General features: G+C 34.6%; 5 protein-coding genes and 1 long non-coding RNA gene across 6 annotated transcripts; 2 read left to right on the forward strand and 4 right to left on the reverse strand.

The window, feature by feature from the left end:
* Nucleotides 1–4513: 4513 nt before the first annotated feature.
* Nucleotides 4514–5186, reverse strand: LOC108860796 (EMBRYO SURROUNDING FACTOR 1-like protein 8). Its single transcript, XM_057011177.1, has 2 exons — nucleotides 4991–5186; nucleotides 4514–4863 (listed from the first exon to the last, which is right to left on the reverse strand). The coding sequence occupies exons 1-2, from the start codon at nucleotides 5052–5054 to the stop codon at nucleotides 4724–4726; spliced, it is 204 nt and encodes a 67-aa protein (XP_056867157.1). The 5' UTR covers nucleotides 5055–5186; the 3' UTR covers nucleotides 4514–4723.
* A 632-nt stretch (nucleotides 5187–5818) lies between these two features.
* Nucleotides 5819–7477, reverse strand: LOC108862033 (trihelix transcription factor ENAP2). Its single transcript, XM_018636054.2, has 2 exons — nucleotides 6727–7477; nucleotides 5819–6290 (listed from the first exon to the last, which is right to left on the reverse strand). Exons 1-2 carry the CDS (start codon nucleotides 7288–7290, stop codon nucleotides 5916–5918), a joined length of 939 nt encoding a protein of 312 aa, XP_018491556.1. The 5' UTR covers nucleotides 7291–7477; the 3' UTR covers nucleotides 5819–5915.
* A 1469-nt stretch (nucleotides 7478–8946) lies between these two features.
* LOC108862032 (aspartyl protease AED3) lies at nucleotides 8947–12028 on the reverse strand. Its single transcript, XM_018636052.2, has 3 exons — nucleotides 11509–12028; nucleotides 9712–10189; nucleotides 8947–9415 (listed from the first exon to the last, which is right to left on the reverse strand). The coding sequence occupies exons 1-3, from the start codon at nucleotides 11965–11967 to the stop codon at nucleotides 9060–9062; spliced, it is 1293 nt and encodes a 430-aa protein (XP_018491554.1). The 5' UTR covers nucleotides 11968–12028; the 3' UTR covers nucleotides 8947–9059.
* LOC130512797 (uncharacterized) lies at nucleotides 10521–12269 on the forward strand. The gene is made up of 2 exons (XR_008946396.1): nucleotides 10521–10804; nucleotides 11388–12269. It is a non-coding gene; the product is annotated as an uncharacterized LOC130512797 (long non-coding RNA).
* Nucleotides 12270–13690: 1421 nt separating this feature from the next.
* On the forward strand, nucleotides 13691–20726 carry LOC108857329 (endochitinase EP3). The gene is made up of 2 exons (XM_018631308.2): nucleotides 13691–14125; nucleotides 20206–20726. Exons 1-2 carry the CDS (start codon nucleotides 13711–13713, stop codon nucleotides 20610–20612), a joined length of 822 nt encoding a protein of 273 aa, XP_018486810.1. The 5' UTR covers nucleotides 13691–13710; the 3' UTR covers nucleotides 20613–20726.
* LOC108857331 (protein SHI RELATED SEQUENCE 6) lies at nucleotides 20628–21684 on the reverse strand. Its single transcript, XM_018631309.2, has 2 exons — nucleotides 21031–21684; nucleotides 20628–20947 (listed from the first exon to the last, which is right to left on the reverse strand). Exons 1-2 carry the CDS (start codon nucleotides 21386–21388, stop codon nucleotides 20742–20744), a joined length of 564 nt encoding a protein of 187 aa, XP_018486811.1. The 5' UTR covers nucleotides 21389–21684; the 3' UTR covers nucleotides 20628–20741.
* Between the last annotated feature and the right edge of the window lie 219 nt (nucleotides 21685–21903).

The raw sequence follows: 21903 nt of genomic DNA on the forward strand, positions 1-21903 counted from the left end.
CTAATGATAATTCACATATTTATCAAAGAAAAACAAAAACAAAAATTTAACATCCAACTCATGATAGTATTAAAGTTGGTTTATGACATTTCAAGATTACTAACAATACAAGAATATAAGATAAAAATGAGGACTCTTAGTCAAAAGTTTGATATATATATATATATATATATTACCTTCATCATTAGGTCCTTAGATAGTTGCAAGAGAGGATAGGGTTGAAGCTTGTAGCAAACGTTGTTTATGCTTTCCACAGCATTTTTTACCCAGATACGAATCCATCTAACTTTTTGTTTTCTTTACCATACCAGCAACATTTTCTTATCCAAATTCAATCTAGATCATCTTCACCACACTTATTCTCATTTCATAGTAAATAAAGTCAAAAGCCATGACCAGTCCTCAACATCAAAAGAACAATATGTCCACCATTACCGTTTGGGTGCTGTTCCACAACTAGCCTTAACAAGAATTATAACATAAGGCTAGAACCACACTATATGTTACTGCAACTTTCTATAACCACATGAAAATTAGACAATCAAATGTTATCAGTCTGAGACGGTAATGGCATCTCTATAAGCTAGATTGATCATATTTTTATTATTATTTAACCATGCATTTGTAGGCGTAACCATTCATCCCCAGTGAAGAATAATAAAAGTTTAGAAAATTTTTAAAATGTCTTATAAACTAAAATATATTTCTTATAAAATAGTTTGTATTGTGTACTAATCACCCGCTCCTAAGGTGGACAAACCCTAGTCTGAAAGAAACTAGTGGTTTTTCCGCGTTTCACGCAAAATGTTATTGTTGGATTACTGGTTTGTGTATATTTGTGGATTGGTATTAGGCATTGAAGTTTGATTTTCGATTCACTTCTAAATTTTTTTTTCTATTTCCAATTTCTTGGTTATAGAGATATATGAATCATTTAGTTAATAATGACATTTTATTCGGATTTGATTCAGGTATTTTGTTTTTTAATTCGGTTTGGATAAAGAAGTTAATGATAGTATCTGATACATTCTGGTTCATATGCACAAAAAAACATTCTGATTTCTATGAATTCCAGTTCAGGTAAATTGGATAACAGTGTTTGACAAAAGAAAGGTTAACAATGTTGTTTATTTATTTGTTTTCTAATTGATGATGTTGGTTGTTATATTCGAGAGTTGTAGTTAATTTTGGTAGAAGTGTGTTTTCTTTTACGTATTTGTGGACTATAGTTTCCGAAGTTTTATTGCATCGGCTGATGGTTTTGTTTGATGTTGCAATTTTTTCATGAAAATTCGTTAGCCTTGGTTGGCAATTTGACTATGATATTGATGTGAAGCCTGGATTGGAGTAGTTTAATGCATAGATGGAATTTATTTAAGAGAAAGTATAACAAAAGTTTTTCAACTGAGCTATTGTTTTGATACCGTGAGAACATATGCTTATTTGTAATTTTGGCTCTATTTTTTGAAAATATATATTTAATTAAATTAAATAGTTAAAATTTTATTAAATATTATTACTTATTATCTTAACACTATCTTGGAGAGGAAAATGAAAAAATGTCAAAAAATTGTTATTAAAAAAAACTTCGTTGTAATCTTTTAATCCGAAAAAATATTTAAGAAATTAATAGCAAATTAAAACAAAAGGAGAAAAAATAAGTTTAATTTATTCGCATCCCCTTTCTATTATTTGAAGAGACCATTTTTGAAATAAACCTTTAGTTGATGTGTTATTAACCACTATGCCATTACTTATGTGTCTTCACCATATTTCACCTCAGCCTTTTTTTATAAAAGCCCTCTCTTGCCTAGACTATTTACATTTTATGTCATGTCATTGCAATGTACATATATTATATTTTTACATATATTATTCACCTAAAGAAGAGCAAGTTCACGGACATATATAATCAGTCTGTGACGGTTACCTAAAATACACATATTGCAATAACTAAAAGCATCTCCTTCCGTATTTTATTTTTGATAGTACTATATGTTGATATCATGATGTTGGCCATGCTTTCTAAAGTCCAATATTTTATTTTTCATGTTGTTTCGTAAATTTTCGATTTTTATTTTTGAATATATTTTGTATAGAAAATGGTAATAATACAGGAACCAGCTGTAATGAATGTTTGTAATATAGTACATATGTATAAAAGGTTTTATATGGACGTCAAATTATTAGTGACCGGACCAAGATATTGATCATTACAGTATAAAATAAAACAACAAAGTGACTATTAATAAATTTGTATATGTATTTGTATATGTTAAAAACTGAACATTATTTTGCAGCAGCTAGAAAGATATAATCTATGCGAACCTATACACTTTTTGCGTGTAATGAAAAAGTGTATATATTTAATAATTAAACTGATCAATGTTTTGTAAATAAAAAATGTTTGAATTAAGGTAGTCCATACTATGAAACCATCGCTTGCATGTCGCCGAAAATTATTCAATACTCGGTAAGAAAATTATTCTTTACTTCTGTTAAGTCAACTGTGTCTTTTATTTTCCTATCAATCTCTTTGAGACTATCATGTTAAAAGAGTCATCTCTTTGCAATCCATATACTTAATGACCCGATATCTTTGTAATTGAAAGATCTTCATAAATGTTAATTTATTTTCGGAAAAAGTCTGATTTAACGCGATTGCAATATTACTTTAATAGTACACCTACGTTTCCATTAGGTTTGTGGTTATATTTCTTATGGAAAGTCAAAGTATTTCTTTCCAATTTATGATGAAAATATTTGTTGTTTAGTAAAAGATTGATCGTATAAATATATGATTAGTAACCATCGATTTAAAATCAGACTGTCAAATCCCATAAACTGCGTTCTTTCCAAATTATACATATTTTGAATGATCAATTACTCATTTTATTGGCTTAATTATAGGTGTTATTTGATTAGCATGATATTAATTCGCCCCTCCCTTAAATCCTATATCCTCGATTGATATATATATATATTTCTCACACTTCTTACACAGCCATCACAAACTAAACATATTTAAAAGCAACATCAAAAATGAATGCTATGAACTTTATTTCGGATTTAAACCAAAGAAATCTATGTGAAAACAAGGGTGAAAATAATTAAGATTCTGAAAGCAATATTCAACGGCTGATGGAAAGATCCTAGAAATGGTTTTCGTGGATGCAAAGATAAGTCCGCCGTTCCATCATGTAGTTACATACAATTTTTTTTTCGTGTTGAATATTTTTTTCTGACCGAGTATTTTTTCAAGGAAATAAAATCCATGCGTCAATTAAAAAGGAACTGGTTCACCAGTTTGAACCATTCTTCGGCCAAGGATGTTCCGAGATTTTTTTTAAACTTTTCCTTGACACCTTCCTGCAGTTCTTACCGGACAACCAACCACCCTTATAAGATTAGTTTCTTTCCTACCACCGGATTCAAAACTGTGAAGACCTCCCGAACCAACTCTCTAGGCTCCAACATGTGACCTATCTTTCGATTCTAGATGGAACCCTCGATCCTAATTTTTTGGTTGGTAAGTGATCATTTTCTATATCTCAAGTTCCAAGAGAGTAAAATACTAATATTACTTTTTGTTAATATTATTATGTCATATGTTATTGGAGCTGGTTTCTGTGAATGCAGAAAGTTACCAAATTATATGACATTTATAACATCTACTCCAACTTATTTTTGTTTTTTTTTCCTAAAAATAAAGAATTATATATTTATCTCTATATTTAGAGGTAAAAATAGCATTCCTCTATAATAGAGACATATTTTTTTATTTATAAAATAGCCCTTTAAATTTTTTGTAATTGTAACAAAATATATGTCTATGGAAAACCTAATTTCTTTTTATTTATAACAATACAGTTTTTTGTTTACATAATAGCAATTACTTCATAATTTAGAAGAAAATTTTATTTAATAAATGGTATTTAAAGTTTTATATCTACCTAAGATTAAAATCAAAATTTAATTATTAAAGTTACATAGATTTTTCATACTGATAACATATTTACGTTCAACCTAAATATTAATTTTTTGTAACACAGCCTAAATATTAGTTATTTGAAATACTTCAACAACTTTGATAAAATGTTCATTTCTCATTTTGGGATGCATAATTAATCATTTATAGTCAAATTGATGGTTAGATGATATCTATTTTATTTTGTTTTGTATTCTGTCTTTCTGGAGTAAAATATATAGTTTAAAAAATACTAAATTTTTATGAAAATAAAAATTACAATGAATGGATCAATTAACAACATTAATAAGTAAAAATCATTAATTTTAAAATAGATAAAAAATATTATAAGAATATTCATTTTTAGAAAGAAAATAGAGAAATACATAGAATATCTTAGAGACTAACAAAATAAGGATTATTGTTCTTTTTGTTAAGATTTTTATATTATTATATTATATGTATTAAATAAATAATATAATGTAAATATTTACATATTATAAATTATCATATCTCAATATAATGTAAATAACTATTCGTAAAATATCTTGAACCGCGCAGGGCGCGGGTATCACCTAGTTACATATGATAGAATATGAAAGTTTCTAAACACAAATACAGTAGACATACATTGTATTTGTTGGGCTCCAGATGAGCATGTTTTATTCATTTAAAACAAAAGTAGATATTAGGAAGAATTAAATAAAATGGTTATTCAGATTTTCTTAAATCCTTGATGTAGGTTCTCAAGATAACTTATTGTTTGCCACACCAACCTGCACATGTATCTTTGGTCGCGTAACACCTGTTATTGGAGGGACAACAAAAGCAAGTCTTATTTTTATCTTTGGCGTTGGGGCATGGGGTTTGTTTGCAAGTTCCTTGACCATCGACAACTGTATAAACAAAAAAATAACAACAATATCATTTGGAGAGAGAAACAATTGTCGAGGATATTATGATGGAATTACAATGGTGAAAAAGATAGATGATGAACAAAGGAAAACTATTATAAATGCATACATTCGTGAAGAGGAAATAAAGCAATCAAGATGATGCAAAAGATAGCGAACTGTGATGACGACATTTTGTTCTTTGTGATATTCTTACAATACACACGTTTATTATTAACTTTTTTTGAATTTAAGCTTGTTGGTTTGATGGTTGAAAGTTCTTTTTAAGATTGATTAATATATAGATCGAAGTATTGCATGTCTTGCATGGTGATCCATAAAAAATGGTTAGATTGGTTTGACTTGTTTTGTGGTAATTATATATTAGTGTTTATTATTTTTCCTTACTAAATTGTTTATAGAAACAGTCAAACTATTGTATGGTAAAGAAAAATACATATGAATCATTAACTGGTTTTTTAAGAAAAAACAAAACTACTAATTATTTATAATAAACTATTTTTAATATATATATATATATATATATATATATATATATATATATATATATATTAAAGATTTTAGTAAATGTATTTGAATAACAAAAATGGTACATTTGAAAATAGTGATTAAACTGATGTATTTACATATAACTATTTATTATTTGTTAAAGATTTTACCAAACCAGCAACATTTTCTAATCCAAATTCAATCTAGATCATCTTCACCACACTTATTCTCATTTCATAGTAAATAAACTCAGAAGCCGTGACCACTCCTCACCATAAAAAAGAACAATATGTCCACCATTACCGTTTAGGTGCAGTTCCACAACTAGCCTTAACAAGAGTTATAACACAAGGTTAGTACCGCACTATATGTTACTGCAACTTTCTATAACCACATGCAAATTAGACAATCAAATGTTAATCAATCTGAGATGGTAATGGCATCTCTATAAGCTAGATTGATCATATTTATTATTATTATTATTTAACCATACATTTGTAGGCGTAACCATTCATTCATCCCCATTGAAGAATAATAAAAATTTCTTAGTTTCTTCCGATCCTAAGCGAAGAATCAACACCACTTTTGTGCACAGAAGCGGCAAAGAGTCTAGCAATCTCTATCTGAGTGTTGGCCATTATCTCCGTTCGTTTCAAATCCATCTCTCCTCTCTTCACCTCTGCCTCAGCTCTCATCCTCTCTATCTCTTTCATCGTCTCCATCCTCGCTCTCTCCGTTCTCATCACCACCTCAGCTAGCCACCGTATGCTTCCAGCTATCTCCTCCTTCTCTTCCTTGTATCTTCTCCTTGCTTTCTTTGGCCTCACCTTCGCTTTCTCTCTACAAAGAACCGGCGTGCTGCTATCTGTGTCCATCTCCATCGCTCTCTCAGGTTTGTGATCGTCCTTGAATCCCTCTTCCTGCATACAACGTTCATAAGAAAATTTTCAAACACTGGGAACTAGTAGGCCTGGGATTTTTGTCGGAACCAAACCGATTAAACCGAACCAAAATTTTCAGTTAGTTCCGTTATTCCGGTTAGGAGTACGGTTCGATTTGGTAGCTTTTTTTTAGTCAATTTCCAATGGATAATTGGTTCCTATGATTTCTTTTCTAAAAATAAATTATAATCCAATGATATCAAATCCTGAACCAAACTAATCAAAATCGACCGAATATATCTGAATTTAAACCAATATCTAACCGAAATCAAAAGTTTGTTTAAGTAATATTTTAAAAACTTGAACTAACCAAGTACCATACCGAACCGAGCTAATCAAAAGCCGAACTACATTAAACCGAATAACATTTACTAACCAAGCGGGCAGGCTAAACATAACAAGATTGGTTAGTGACCTTAATGGTGCCGACGCCGTTGGATCCGTGAGACATCTGAGCAGCAGGAGGTTGCTGCGGTGGATGAGTCACCACCGGCGAAGGAGGTTCGAGTAAGAGCAAAGGAGCAGAACAGTTGAGAGGCAGAACAGCTTGAGGCTGAAGCTGAGGCTGAGGCTGCACAGAGGTGGAAGCATTTCCTCGGAGGAGATGATCGAGCCGAGAGTAAAGAGGCCAAGAGGATCCGTCGGCAGTGGCGGACTCGGAACGGTACCGTTTCTTCATGGACTCGATCTTGTTCTTGCACTGCGTCTGAGTCTTGGGAGACTTGGTGTGGCTAGCGCGTGAAGACACGTGTCTAGCGACGTCTTCCCAGTCTTGGCCCTTGAGCTTGGCTCTGTTCCTGAGTACCCATTTCGTCTCGTAGGCTTCCAGTAGACTCGACACGGCTCCTTCGCTCCATTCATCGCGTTTTAGCCTGTCGACGACGATGATGGAGGAAGTGGATGGCTTCTTGGGGGAGGAGGGGTCGTGGTTCGTGGGAAGTGGTTGGGGATGTTCTTGGTTAGAATCTCCGTCTTCCATCTATGGGCAGAGACTGTAAAAAAAACAGAGAGACAATACTCGAGATGGAGAAGAATTTTTAGGCAGTTTTTAATAAAGAATGGAGACTTTTTTGAAGTGAATGGAGTTAAACAAAGTGAGTCATGATGAGACTGTAGTCATTCGCTGATGCCTGTCTAAAACTGACCAATGGGTTTGGGTACACGCGTTTCTCCCATCTTCGGTGGTCGTGACTTACAGCTAAAGAAACTTACAGGTTTATTTTATTCCAACTTTCACTTTTATTACTTTTGCATAAGATTTACAAATGCATTCACTCTCATTATATATTGTCTAACAGAGTATACTGTATATGAGAATATTAGCACATTTTAGGAAGTTTGCTATTTAAATTTTAAATGAAATATTATGATATTTTTTTAAAAAATTGAAAAGTTGGTTTCGGAAGTGGTATCCGTGCAGTGCAAGTCGGTTATAACCGAAACAATTTGAATCTGGTTTAGTTATTTTAGATTAATTCTAATTAGTTTAAATTGATCTAAATTAGTTAAATCAAGTAACATCAAAATAGATTATGACTGATTATTTTACTATTTTCATTATCAATTTATATATCATCAAATTGTGCTATTTTTTCCAATTTGTTTTTAGTGCAAGTTCACATATCTTTTTTCATAGAAGTATCGACTGGGTTACACTTTGCTTCGCAAAAAAAAATAGTGTTACAGCCGGCCAACAATAATGTGGGAAAGAATAAAGATCCTATATGAAAGTGGGCAAACCATTGAAAATAGTATTCACTTTCTGTTTATTTGTCAACTTCAAATAGGGTTTTTCTATTACCAACAAATAAAAATGTTAAACATTTAAATATCTTTTTTGTCAAAAGTGTTGATGATAATGATTTTATATCGAAATCTGCTTATAGTTGTATGCTTTTATTCATCCAAAATGTTTTCTTTTTATATGCTTTTTCTTTTGGGTGTATGGTGGAGTCAGTCTGGCTGTTAGCGTTGATGTCAAGCCAAACCGCAAAACCCATTTATCAAAAGAGAGAGAGAGAGAGAGAGATGGTATGGGACAAATGGTAGTGGGGTTTACTCGTGTCGCTCTCTCATCCTTTCTATCTTCCACTCTTTTTCTTCTCTGGAAGATCCTATATTCGTTGTTCTATAACTTGAAAGTGTACACAGTATCTTGCAAAAATTTATGAGATTTTCATGTTATTGATCTTACAAAATATACTAGCTTTCTCATTATAGCACATTCTTAACTTGCATCTAGTTCCCATGTGTTACTGGAAGGTATGCGTGTGAATATTGCTTAACTAAGATACTTAAGTTGAGATCTGCAAAAATGTGTATTTCAGTTTTAGTTTCTACAAGAATCTGATATATTTATTACATACATCATAATGTTTGGATGAAGATGTTCATTTATGTAAAAGCAATCATAACCAGTGGACCAATTTAATGAATTATGGTTGAGTTTCATACCACTATATTAAAATTCAATTGTAAATTTTGTTATCTTGTGTTTTCATGTCAATCTCTGACCTCTTCATTAGTCACTAGCATCATTGAGGACCACACTTTACTTTCACTTGTGTCAGAAGTGAATGCAACACTTGTAGCTGTAACTTGTAACAGAGAATAACAAAGGAAACTTCAGAGAAGATAATACGAAATATCTTTAATTTATATTGTTTCCAAATTCAAGAAGTCTAAAACACGATAAAAAGATAACACGAAATCAACCCAAAAACAAAACACACTCGCGCACGGAATAAATTAGGTGCATGTTTCACGTGAAATGCCGAGCCTGGAATTGGGAAGGTCGATGAGAACACGGTGGTTCTGTTGCTGCATGCTAGCAATGACATTGAGGACGGAGTTTACGTTATTCGGAGCTGCGGCCATGGCGAGACAGCTTGTGCTACCTGAGGAGCTGTGGATGAGAAGATTGTCCGGAGGCAAAGTCACGTTCATTCCCGCGAACATAAACGTGACCGATGGGAACACGACGGAGCCGGAGTAGCAAGTGTCGAAGCCTCCGAGTGCTGTTGCATTTGCGTTCTTGACCCGTCGCCTGAACTCATTTCTCACGGCAACGTAAGCTGGTTCCACTAGCCTCGTGTAGACCGTTCCTGCATACGTACATTGAAAATGTTTTTGTTTAATAATACTCACTAGTCACTACGTTTCTAAAAAGACATTTTCCATACTTTCTATATATTTTTATGAATTAGTAATGATAAGTCGTAAAATTCAAAGAAAAACTATAGTTATTGAATTACTCTTAATTACAAATTATTTAAATAGTTAATTATAGAAATGGCATATTTATTAACAAATTTTAATGTGTTTTTAATATAAGCACACACAAACGTTTTTTTTCTTAGAAACAATGAGATAATAAAAAAGAGGATTGAGAAGTCAATACCGGAGTCAAAGATGGTGCCAGCTCCTGTTGCCGGATTAAAGGCGAGTGCACTTGGTGGAATATCCACAATTTTATTCCCAACACGAATCCCAACCATGTTAACATAGTAAAGCGATGATCTCCTTGGGTTCTTTAACAATGGAGTGGTCTTGATCCTAACTGGTTGAAACTTAGGGCCTAATCTTAACGTTCCCGAGAAACTGCTGGATTTACTATTAGGCAAGCAATACGAGAATGTGGACTTATAAAGGTTTTGCGTCTGTGAGATTAAAGACAATGGACCACGACCTAAACCCATGAGTCCTTGTGCTGGCAACGATGTTCCGGTGGCTTTGTTGATGCACCCAAAAGTGTAGTTTGGGATGGCGTCATCGGTTAATGTTAGTGTGTCTTGTGTCAGAGATGCTGTGATGGTTGATCCACCGTAAGTCATATTGAAACCACATGATTTGCTCATGGTGCACGTTGGATTTGGAGCCTGCAAAAAAATACAGTTTCATTACATTAATCTGGGGTAGATATTCGTACTATCGTACTTTACAACGTATTACGATAAAGACATGTTATGAATGCATTATTAAATGGATTACGTTCTTTAATTTGTAAAGTGAACATTTTTCTAGCAAACGTTAACCAGCTTGACGACAAAGAATATAGATCATACAGTAGAATGTGCTCTACTAGTTGGTATAGTTTATAAAGTTAAACGAATCTTAATACTGTATATACAATACCCGTGACTAGCTACAACTCATTTTTGCTATAAATGGTACATAGGACCCGTGACTAGCTAGACTTCTCGATGATGGTGTAATAACACCGCCAAAATGAACTTCACATCTTTGTGTCTATAATCAAACACTAGGCTCCAAAACGAGTGGTCCTTTACTTCGGTTTTGGTTTTCTTGTTTTGTGAAAACTAAATTCGATTAATAACCCTATTTTTACTAGAGAATCTCTTTTTACTATTAAATTTTCCTTTTCTTCAAAGAAAGTGAGTCTCAAAGTTCGAATCTCGATGTGTTGACGAAATGATTAAAGTTCCATGAATTTTCTCACAAACCTGAACAAGTTACTGTCAAGAATATTTCAGGTAATCCAAAAATAATATCCTAATAAGAACCGATATTTTCTGGTTCGATTTCAATTTTTTTGTTTAGATTAGTTTTGAACAATACAACCAGAAAAATTAAATTTTCAAAAAAAAATTAACATATACTATAATAAATGCATTTTGCATATATATATATATATATATATATATATATATATAAACATTATATATATACTTCTGTAAATTGCATTTTTATATCTACTTCTTTATAACAAAGCTTATTTTGTATATTACTTAATCTTATCTCCGTTTAATAAATTTTAACAAAGATAAATGTTTTTTTTAAAATACGTTTTTCTGTTTTCTATGATTTTTATTAGTTAATAATGATAGATTGTAAACTTAAAAGATTAATTGTATTTATTAACTTATATTAGTTTAACATTGTGAAAACAAATAATCAGAGAAAATGATACATTTATAATAAAAGTTTGATGTGTGTATATATTTTTCTTTTGAAGAAAATATTTGATGTATTTTCAAAACAAATGGAGTTAAATTTAGTTTATTCTTTTTTTTGTCAGCAAATTTAGTTTATTCATTTCGGTGTGTTCTGTTTCAGAGTATCGTTACCGTTCTGATTTAAAAAATTTACGTCCATCCGCAAAAAGCTATACATCTAATCTTATCCCAAGAGTATTTAATACAAATAACTCATTATGATGACCAAAAAAAATCATTACCTGTTTACACTGAGGAGCTTCGCATTGAACAGTGCGAGAAGAGCTAGACTTGGAAGGGTCAAAGAGAACCGAGGAAGCACAGCCAAGGCAACCAGAACAAGGAACCCAAGTAACGTCATTGCTAGTGTCAAGAGCCACGAGCATGGGCTGAGCCGGTGTCCCAATGTTAGCCCTCACGATGTAAGTCGGGCTCTGAACGATGGAACGTCCCGAGGCGATTGGGACCCAAGGTTTCTTACCAACGGCGAGGCTTGACAAGTACTGGAGACGAGCATTGTCTTTAATAAGTGTGCTTTCCCATGAGACAGTTTTTGGTTGTTTGTATGGAGAGCAAGGACTATCAATGTGGAACACTCTTAGATCTGAGGGATGGCCTCGTGGGTTATTTCCATTGCAGTTTAGTGATTCAGAGTTCAAGAGTAAGAGAGAGATAAATAAAAAGAGGAGTTGGATTCTCATTTTGTTAGATCTTGATTAATTTGGTCTTTGTGGGTTTTAGTGTTTGTGGCTTGTGAGTGTGTGTGGGTTTATATAGTGAATGATGCATGAGTGTTTAGGAAGTAATAAGAATTAAAAAATGAAGAGTGGTTTTACTTGAGAGAACAGACTGTATCCCATCTCCTTTTTTCTTTCTGATTCTTTTGGGTCCACTCTAGGATCTCATACTCAAGGAGTTGTAATTTGTGGTTTGCTTTGTGTATTATTCATTTGTTTTGTACACTGATAATTTAATACTAGTTGGGTTTCTATAATACCTTAAATTAGTAGTGCATTAGAAAAGACTTAAAAATAATAGTTCATATTGCTTCTATACAGATCTATTTATATATTTTCTAGACCTATAATAAAAACTCTAGAATCAAGCATGTTTTTATTGTAGCAATTTTAATAATATCTTGTGATAATATGAAATCGACAAATTTTTTTGAAACTTTTGCTTGGGAGAAGAACGGTAACAGACTAAAACATTAACACAATAGAGTTAACCATTTAGAACATTTAAAAGCATCCAAAAGCTATTTAAAAGATTTGGAAACGATGCTAGATTTTGATAGATTATTTATTCATTTATTTGGTTAGAAACGATTCTTAGGAGTTATCCAAATTCATAGGAATATGTGGAGCAGTCTTGCTTAAGAAGAAATCGGAGAAAGTGAGTTTTATATTGTGTATTCATGAAGAAATGTCAAAGGAAGCAATCACGTGAGGAATGGCTAGTGAAAGATCGAAATAAATGCATAATGTTTTGTTGCTTAATATGGAATGTATCAAGCTACGCAATACTCATTAGTCATCACCATGTGGTGGGTTACATCTCACACTGGTCTCTTTTTCCTCTCTATAGTGCTGTCAATCAATGATTCATTCTCATTTCAAAATCATGCTGTTTAAATTATTTCCAATGTTGTCTGTTTCTTAGAGTTGAATGTGATATGTAATAATGTAAATCTTCTCGTGACTAAAGAAAGTTTGATATTATTTGGTACATTTATAGTATGCTAAGCCTTGCAGATTAGGTTGTGATTCTTCCTAATTGCAATTACCTTAAACATAGGGGCTAGAAAATCCTAAATTACTTTTTAGAGTGTTATCACTAAAAGTAGCACCTAAACAAATGATTACTAGTACATATCATATATGCTAACTACGATTAGTGGTCTGTGGTCACGTAGGAATTATTTACACTGGTTTAAGATTAGAATGATTCGGTTCGTGAGTTCCTCTAGGATCTTGAAGAATCAACACAGTTTTTACAAGTCTGGTCCATGACTTGCTTATAATATGGGAGCTGATGACCAGAAAACTTTTTGGAGAATTTTAATACAGAAGATATTGTTTGGGCCTTTGTCTCCTTTTTGTAATAGATCATAGACCCACTAGCCTCGCTAGATTCGCTATAGGATGGGCCTAGAGATTTCTTGAATCGCTGACTTGCTGTTCTAGAATGTGAATAGAAACACTTTTGCAAAGTCGTCGAATAGAAAAAGTCAACTATGAGCAATGTAAAGGTCAGGTAAGCATCTCCATCGCACAAGAGACGACTTCTTCAAACTGTTCGGCCCTCTTATTATGAATTGAAAATGCATCACTAGTGGCCCGATGGTGTTCACACATTTACGTTACGACTTTTCGTACATCATTTCACTATATTTAGGCATGACACCACTACCTTTTTCCTCCATTCTCCAATCAAAAATCAATATGTTGACTCACGCTATATCTAAACCCATCCTTATACTAACCATTCTATTAGCTCTACAAGCTTTTTATACAACAGCAAAGGCTCAAAACTGTGGTTGTTCGTCAGACCTATGTTGTAGCCAGTTCGGTTTCTGCGGTATCACTTCAGATTATTGTGGTGTAGGTTGTCAACAAGGGCCTTGTTTTGCCCCTCCTCCGGCGAACGGTGTCTCGGTTGATGAGATTGTCACACAAGAATTCTTCAGTGGGATCATCAACCAAGCTGAGTCTAGTTGCGCTGGTAATGGATTTTACAGCCGAGGAGCTTTTCTTGAGGCCTTAGAGTCATATTCTCGTTTCGGTAGGATTGGTTCGGTCGATGATTCTAGGCGTGAGATCGCAGCCTTCTTTGCCCATGTCACGCATGAAACTGGACGTAAGTAAAACTTATGATCATACATGAATGGTCTCTATGATAATGCAAACATGATACGTTAACTCCTATTATTTTGGACTATGTTCTTTGAGCTTATCATTCTTTTTTTTTTTTTTTTCTATTATTATTGAATAATGAAGGAGAAAGCTTATCATTGATCATCGACTAATCGTCATATATATATACATGATACATGTAGTTATCCTAATAATAAGATAAACACCAAACTATATAAAGAGATAATGATGAAGTATGATATGTCGATCATATATATCGGTACATAACACTCCTCCTTGATCGACACATCCGGTTCAGGGTTCATTCATGCTTTTGATGTTGCCTCATTAAAACCTTTCCAGGAAAACCCAGTGGGACAAAACCTTGGATAAGGAAAAAGAGTACAACACATGAAACTCCCCCTGATAAATGCATCACTGAAGATCTTTGGACGATGCATTCCTATTGGGTCGATGAGCTTCTTGTAATACTTTGTAATTTCGCCGGCCGTCTGGAACTTCATTTGGACATGGTCAAGACATGCTCCTTTGATGCTGACCACTCGACAATGTCTTCATGTTCTGGTCGGATGGATGATGCTCAATCAGTACTCGGATAGTACTCGACCGGTACTTGGATGTACCTCTATCCTGCGATTAAATCTTTCTTGCAGGTCCTCTCATGTCCCACGGTTCCTCTAGTCTCATGGCTTTGCCATACCGTGGATACTTTCATTTTATTATTGACTCAGACATTCTTCTGGTCACTATCTCTGGATGATGTCTCATGACTTCTTTCATTTTGTCGTAGACAATGCTATGTTTTCGAAAACATACATATTAAGTCATAGACCTTGTCATCACACGCCAATATACTCATATATGGCTAAGGTATTGCAGCCTGATATAATGATGTGGTCCACCTTATACTTTGGTGGAATTTGGTTGGACCATAAACCTCGACCACTCTTATGATGATTGGTTCCTTTCTTTCTTTACTGATGTATAGACATTCATTAGTCCCATATACTTCATTTGGTACTTGACCACACGTTTTATGATACTACCATATGCTGGTCGATCTTTCCATTAGTCATATTACGCATGCTGGTCGATATGGTCGATCTGAACCAATTCACCACACTACTTTTGGTTATTCTTATGGACGATTGGGATGTATGGAGCCGGATGGTCTTTGGCATGAGAATTAATGGTTCTCTTTGCCTTCTCCTGCGACCATCTCACATTACACCATGTAATTGTGGCGTGCTGATCTCAACTCATACACGGCTATGATTTCTAGTCCCATCATATTCTGTCCAAAATTAATCGATAACTTGTATCATTGAAATCATTGAACCATTGAACCTCTCTTTAGGTTGGTTTGATATAAACATAAACACAAGGAATTATAATATCCTCTATAAGGATCTATGGACTGATTGTACTAAGTATTTTCTTAGTCTTTGTTTATCATTTGCAGCTGCCTTATTTCAGTCCATGAATAGCTTAGGAACAAAACTATTCTATGAGAATTTCTTTTCTCATCTTTCTGATACTCTTATCATCTTTATCCAGTGATCAATCATGTTGCTTACTACATTTCTCTTTTCTTACTTATATCCAGACCTTTTCGAATTTGTAGTAGCATCCACCACATAGGAGTATATCTCCTTATAATATGTTCCTTTGGTCTCTGTGAGTATCCTTGTGTAATCAAGCCATTCCTTGAATACTTTAAATAGGAATATGAACACCTTAGTCCATGTCTCACGATTTCTTTTCTTTTCCCACACATGACCTATTTTTCACTGGTTTTATCTTATCAGATGGTGTTTCTATATATGGCCAATACACCCATCTCTTTTATAGATTCTTTGAATCTTTCTTTGAACCCCCACGGTTTCCTTTAGTCTATGAATGCATTCTTGTATTCTCGTGGGTGCTGATCCTCGCTTATATCTTTTAAACTCAAGTGCTATTTCCTTATGCATCTTTATCTTTTATGTGTCGACACTTCTTTTATAGTGTTCCATTGTGTTCCAGACATGAACTAATCGATTAGAGATTTCATTCTTACTAAGAACCTTCATTTACCTTGCAGTTTGGCGTCCCAAACTACATGGTCTGGTACCTTAGATATTAGCTGCGCAGCCTTATCTCAATGTCTGGTCTGGTTTCCCTTATGACCTCGGATATGTCATTTCTATGCACCTTTCTTTTTATTTCCGAGGTTCCTTATCTTATGGAACATATTGGTCTATCTTTAGACTTTATAGCAACTTGATTATGTCTCTTATAGGACATTAATTTCGTGGTGCTTAAGCTGGTATGACTTAGTCATTCTTTTTCTTTTCTTTTCGGGTCTAATCTGTCTGGCATTCTTTTAGCTAGCTTTGTATGATCTTTCTTTGGACGTCTTAAATCATATTCTCTGGTCTGAGGATCTTGCCAAGACAAGGATGGTTACTACCATTCTATTTCTTTATACTTGTACCAGCTTATTTCTTTCTCCCCCTGATGTTGGATAGTCGGATTTAATCATGCAATCCGTAAACCTGGCCTTAATCTGATCACCCATATTTGGCTCAAGGTTTCTTATAAAATCGTGGGAGAAAGCATTCTCATATCCAACATATATTCCCAATCTTATCTCATCTTCTTATGAGGTTCCATCCTAGACGGCACATATTATTGTGGTGGTCTATGCATAATCTCTTAGGATGGTCTATGTCTGGATCATGACCCTTTATCATTCTTATGGGAATATCTATGCTCACTTTATATGGCTTGATGCATATTTTTATTACATGTAAATCCATGTGTTCCCAAACATTAGCTAGTGATCTTTGTATCACAAAGAATTCGGCCAAGTTCTATCATGGTCATAGACCATGTCACTCGGATTTTTAGTGTTGTTCATGGACCACGGGAGTGTCATTTCTCCCCCTCATGAACATGCTATAAATATTTTAGATGCTTGGAACATTATAGCCTATTGAGTTTCCCTTGTGTACATGTTACACAACGTGAGATTCTATGGGATAACTCTTTTGTGCCTTTTTCCGATATCAATCTTTGCATCAATTTTAAAGACCTGGATGGCTAGTCCAGTCATGCCATAAAGTGTATAAATTTTCGTGGTCAACCTATCTGGTTACCTAGGCATTTTGCCTTTATCATACTGATCTTTTAGCATAGTTTAGATCAGTCGGGAGTACAGTCTCGACCATTTCTATGCCGTGGCTATTTTTATTTATAATCTTGAAAGAACTTTTTATTTTCTTTGCCCATTGGTTCAATGTGGAAACCATTCATTTTCAAAATTTTATAACTTAAATGGGTCTTTTATTTGGGTGAATAATTCATGCCCCCTTTAGGCAATGCCTTTGGTCGGATAATTTTAATTACTATACTCAATTTTTAAATTTTCATTTGTCATTTATCAATCAAGAAATTATCAAGCAAGTCAAACATGATAATATAAAACTAAAACAACTCTTATTATATAAAAAAATCGTAAATGACAAACAAATCAAAACATAAAATCAGAATGTCGAAATCTCGATTCTTAAGCAATGTATATGCCGGCCACTCCTTTTATTATTCTGGACGTGGCTTCTTTGGATTCATCCTTATTCTCTCCAGCCCTATTGGCTTCAGGAAGTCTCATCTCACTGGTTTTGCTTTAGTATATCATTATTCTTCTCAGCTTGTAATAGATATGAGATCAAATTCGTATAAGTGGTGAAACCTTTTTTCTGTATGTATATTGTAACAATAGATCCCTTGGATCAGCTGTGAGGAATGTCTTTTCCGGTAAATCTTCCTCTGTTACCTCTTCACCACATAGTTTCAATTTAGGAACGATTTTGATTAGAGCTGAGTTATATTCATCTATGGACTTAAAGTCCCGAAATCTGAGATTTATCCACTCATGCCTAGCCTTTGGTAATAACACTATTGTATATCTGGATTTTAACTCTGTCCAAAGGTCTAGAGGGTTCTCAATATTTAGATACTGATCTCTGAGATCCTCAATGAGATGTTGGCGAATAATTGTTACTGCCCCATATTTTTCATTTTCAGTTGCATACTCGTCTTTGATGATACATCTGTCAAGTCCTCTTATCTTCAGGACACTTGCAGTATTCATGGCCCATTTTAAATAATTATCTCCAGAGAGATTAAGGGCTGGATAATCCAAATTCGACATATGAAAATATAGATTTTAGAGTCTTATTATTTGACTTATAATCAGATTCAAACAATGCATTTTGGTTTCTTTCAACCTTTTATTTATGCAATGTGATTTGGTTTCTTTCAACCTCTAAATTATATAATCTAATCCGATTTATTTTAGTTAATATAGCAATGCAGCTTTGGTTTCTTTCAACCTTTAAATTTATGCAATGCAATCCGATTTTTCTTTCAATCTAGCAATCTAGAAAATTTCTATAATTTTTTTATATCAATCCCTAATGATTCAAGTCAATTTCGACATTGATCAGGGAAATCATTTAGCAAGTAGACTAAAATTTATCAATTTCAATCGAAAACACCTATTTGCAATCGGATTTCATAAAAAAAATAGGGTTTGTGTAATTCTCAATCATAAGCAGTTCTAAATATCAAGAACAACTTTAAAAAAAAATTCAAACTAGACAATCAGATCAATATTCAAATCGGAATCATAAAAAAATTAGATGTTTTTGGATGAAAACCGATCTTGTTTATGTTTTAGGGGATTGATCGATTTCTAGGTTTAAGGATTCGATTTGATCATTCAGATCAAGGGGGTTTTGAGATTCAGAAACCATTGTGGTTTTGATTTTAATTGTAAAACAATCTCATATCGAACTTTTGGTTTAAGAGTTTCGATTTACTCATGGAAGGGTTTGGACCTATTAATCTTTGCTAGGGTTTGATTTGGGGTTTCGCAAAATTTTAATGGTCATTCCTTTATCAATCAACCATGTTCGATTATGAGTTCTTTTAGGGTTTCAAAGTTTACCTTTTTTTAGAACTTTGAAGTGTAGATTTGGAACACCGAGAGCTGGAACAAGTCGGATCGCGAACTGCATGACCGGAACGGATCAGGAGCTGGTCGCGTGTCTTAGGTTGAGCAAAAACCTCTTGTATCTTTAGAAACCTTAATCAAAAACGAATCAAAACAAGTTAGTATAGATAGATGAAGCAAATCGCAGAAAATAACAAAGTATAGAGAGAGGCTGCGGTTTAGGCTTTTGATTAGGGTTTTAGAGTAGTTGATGGCGCGGGTTGAAATGGAGCTTGAGGGCGCGTTTCAGATCGGATTGATACGAGGTTTGCGGCTATGGATTCTTAACGTCAAGAGCTTCAATTTGATATATTACACGTCGTCTGGATCCTTACGGTTTGAGAGAACGAACGGTTTGAAGTCGTCGGATGAGTTTTAGAATTTCAGGGTTTTAGGTCACTCGACAGCGCGTCTTAAAATAGAGCGTGAGGGCGCGTCCGGAATCAGATAGAGGCGAGGTCTACGGAGTTGGATTCGTCTCGTCAAGAGCTTCAATTTGATATATTACTCGTCGTCTGGTGTTTCAGGGTTGAAGAGATCGATCGATTTGAAGTTACGCCAAAATTAGGGTTTTTAGGGTTACTGGTGGCGCGTATTGAAACAGAGCGTGAGGGAGCGTCTGAGATCGGATTGACACGATGTTTATGGCGTTGGATTCGTTTCGGCGAGAGCTTCGATTTGATATGTGGCTCGTCATCTGGATCCTTACGGTTGGAGAGATAGAGCATTTTTAAGATGCGCCGTTTTCAGGATTTTTTTTTGGTGGTTTTGGATAGTTCGGGTTTTAGAGAACGTATCGTGCTGATAACGTATTGAATAATGAAGGAGAAAGCTTATCATTGATCATCGACTAATCGTCATATATATATACATGATACATGTAGTTATCCTAATAATAAGATAAACACCAAACTATATAAAGAGATAATGATGAAGTATGATATGTCGATCATATATATCGGTACATAACAATTATTGTAATTTGTTTTTATTTTTGTTTAAAACAACTTTGTTGTTTGTTTCAGATTTTTGCTACATAGAAGAAATAAACGGACCCTCGAGGGATTATTGCGACGAGAACGCAACGCAGTATCCATGCAACCCCAACAAAGGCTATTACGGGCGAGGACCCATCCAACTCTCTTGGAACTTCAACTACGGGCCAGCGGGGACCGCCATTGGTTTCGACGGTCTCAATGCACCAGAAACAGTAGCCACCGATCCAGTCATATCCTTCAAGACCGCCTTGTGGTACTGGACCAACAGAGTTCAGCCTGTTATCTCACAAGGCTTTGGTGCAACAATCCGAGCCATCAACGGCGCTTTGGAATGCGACGGAGCCAACTCAGCAACCGTTCAAGCCAGAGTTCGTTACTACACCGATTATTGCCGTCAGTTGGGTGTTGACCCCGGAAACAACCTCACTTGCTAACCAAAAAAGAACATCTAGTAGTAATCTATTTTATTTGTATACACACATTAAAGAAATAAAGACAATGCTTATGAATCATGTAAATGACCCATTAATGTTTTAAATTTCTATGAATTTGTTATTATTACATTACTTATTAGAAAGACATGGAAAGGATTTGTTGTGATCAGCACCATAGTAATGGAGAAAGCCTTTGAAGACATGACCACTTATGGTTACAGTCGCTTGATAACCGATCTCTGCTTGTTCGTTGTTGCTTACCGCTGTTACACGCGTCCTTCTAAAAACCGCCGGAGCTTCGATTTTCCCCGGCAACCCTTCTTTGAAGCTTGTCTCTACAGTTTCCACACAACAAAAAAAATCCCAAATTCAGATCCAATTTTTTTTTGTAAAATTCGATTTTCAAATTTTTAATTACCTTGGCGAGAAGTGGTTGTCGGAACGATCAAGACACTTTTGGGTTTGTCGGAAGAATGGAGTTTGAGCTTCTTGTTCCTGTCGGAAGAAGAGGAAGAAGAGCGGCTCGCAGCAGAAGAAGGAACCCACGTGCTCTTCACGTGAGTGGCACAGTTGTAGCCTCTGCTTTTGCAGCAAGTCCTGCATCTTTCGAACAGACACTCTTTCTTCGCTCTGTTCCCACAATCTTTACATACTTTCTCTTCGACATTACTGTTCCTCGACGACTTGTTGCTCTCTTCCACCGCAGCGAAGTTTACCGGCGACGTAACCTGCGACGGTGGTTGAGGTAAGAAGATGGTGTTTCTGAGGCCTAGCATGTAGTCTGGAGTACTGATTCCCACAGCGGGTACGGTGGAGGAGTGATCAGGGACGGTGGAGGCGACGGCGGAGAAAGGAGTTGATGATGGCGAAAGCTGATGCTGCCGTGGCCATGAGAGGAGAGAAGGTGGGTTAGCCACTGTGGAAGTAATTATAAAGCGCGTGGAGGAGCTGAGTTGTAGGTTGAAGAGGTCGTAGACTCGTAGGAGCGGTAGCTATGGAGGCTAGTGAGTAGTGGAAGAAATAAAGGAGCGAGAAGACAAAAACAAAACAAAATGTTTTAATTTCCTTTAGAAAGTTTTGTGGTCACATTATATACAGACATTCGGGTACTCTGATTGAATTTGGATCGGTCTCTACTCTACTGGAAATTGATACTCCCTCCGTTTCATATTAAGTGTCGTTTCAGAGAATTTTTTTCGTTGCAAAATAAGTATCGTTTTAGAGTTTCAATGCAAAATTTATTAACTTTATTCTTCATTCTATTTTTTTATTGGTTGAATTGTATCGGTAA

The sequence above is a fragment of the Raphanus sativus genome, chromosome 5, assembly GCF_000801105.2.
Source record: "Raphanus sativus cultivar WK10039 chromosome 5, ASM80110v3, whole genome shotgun sequence".
In the NCBI taxonomy this organism is placed as follows: domain Eukaryota; kingdom Viridiplantae; phylum Streptophyta; class Magnoliopsida; order Brassicales; family Brassicaceae; genus Raphanus; species Raphanus sativus.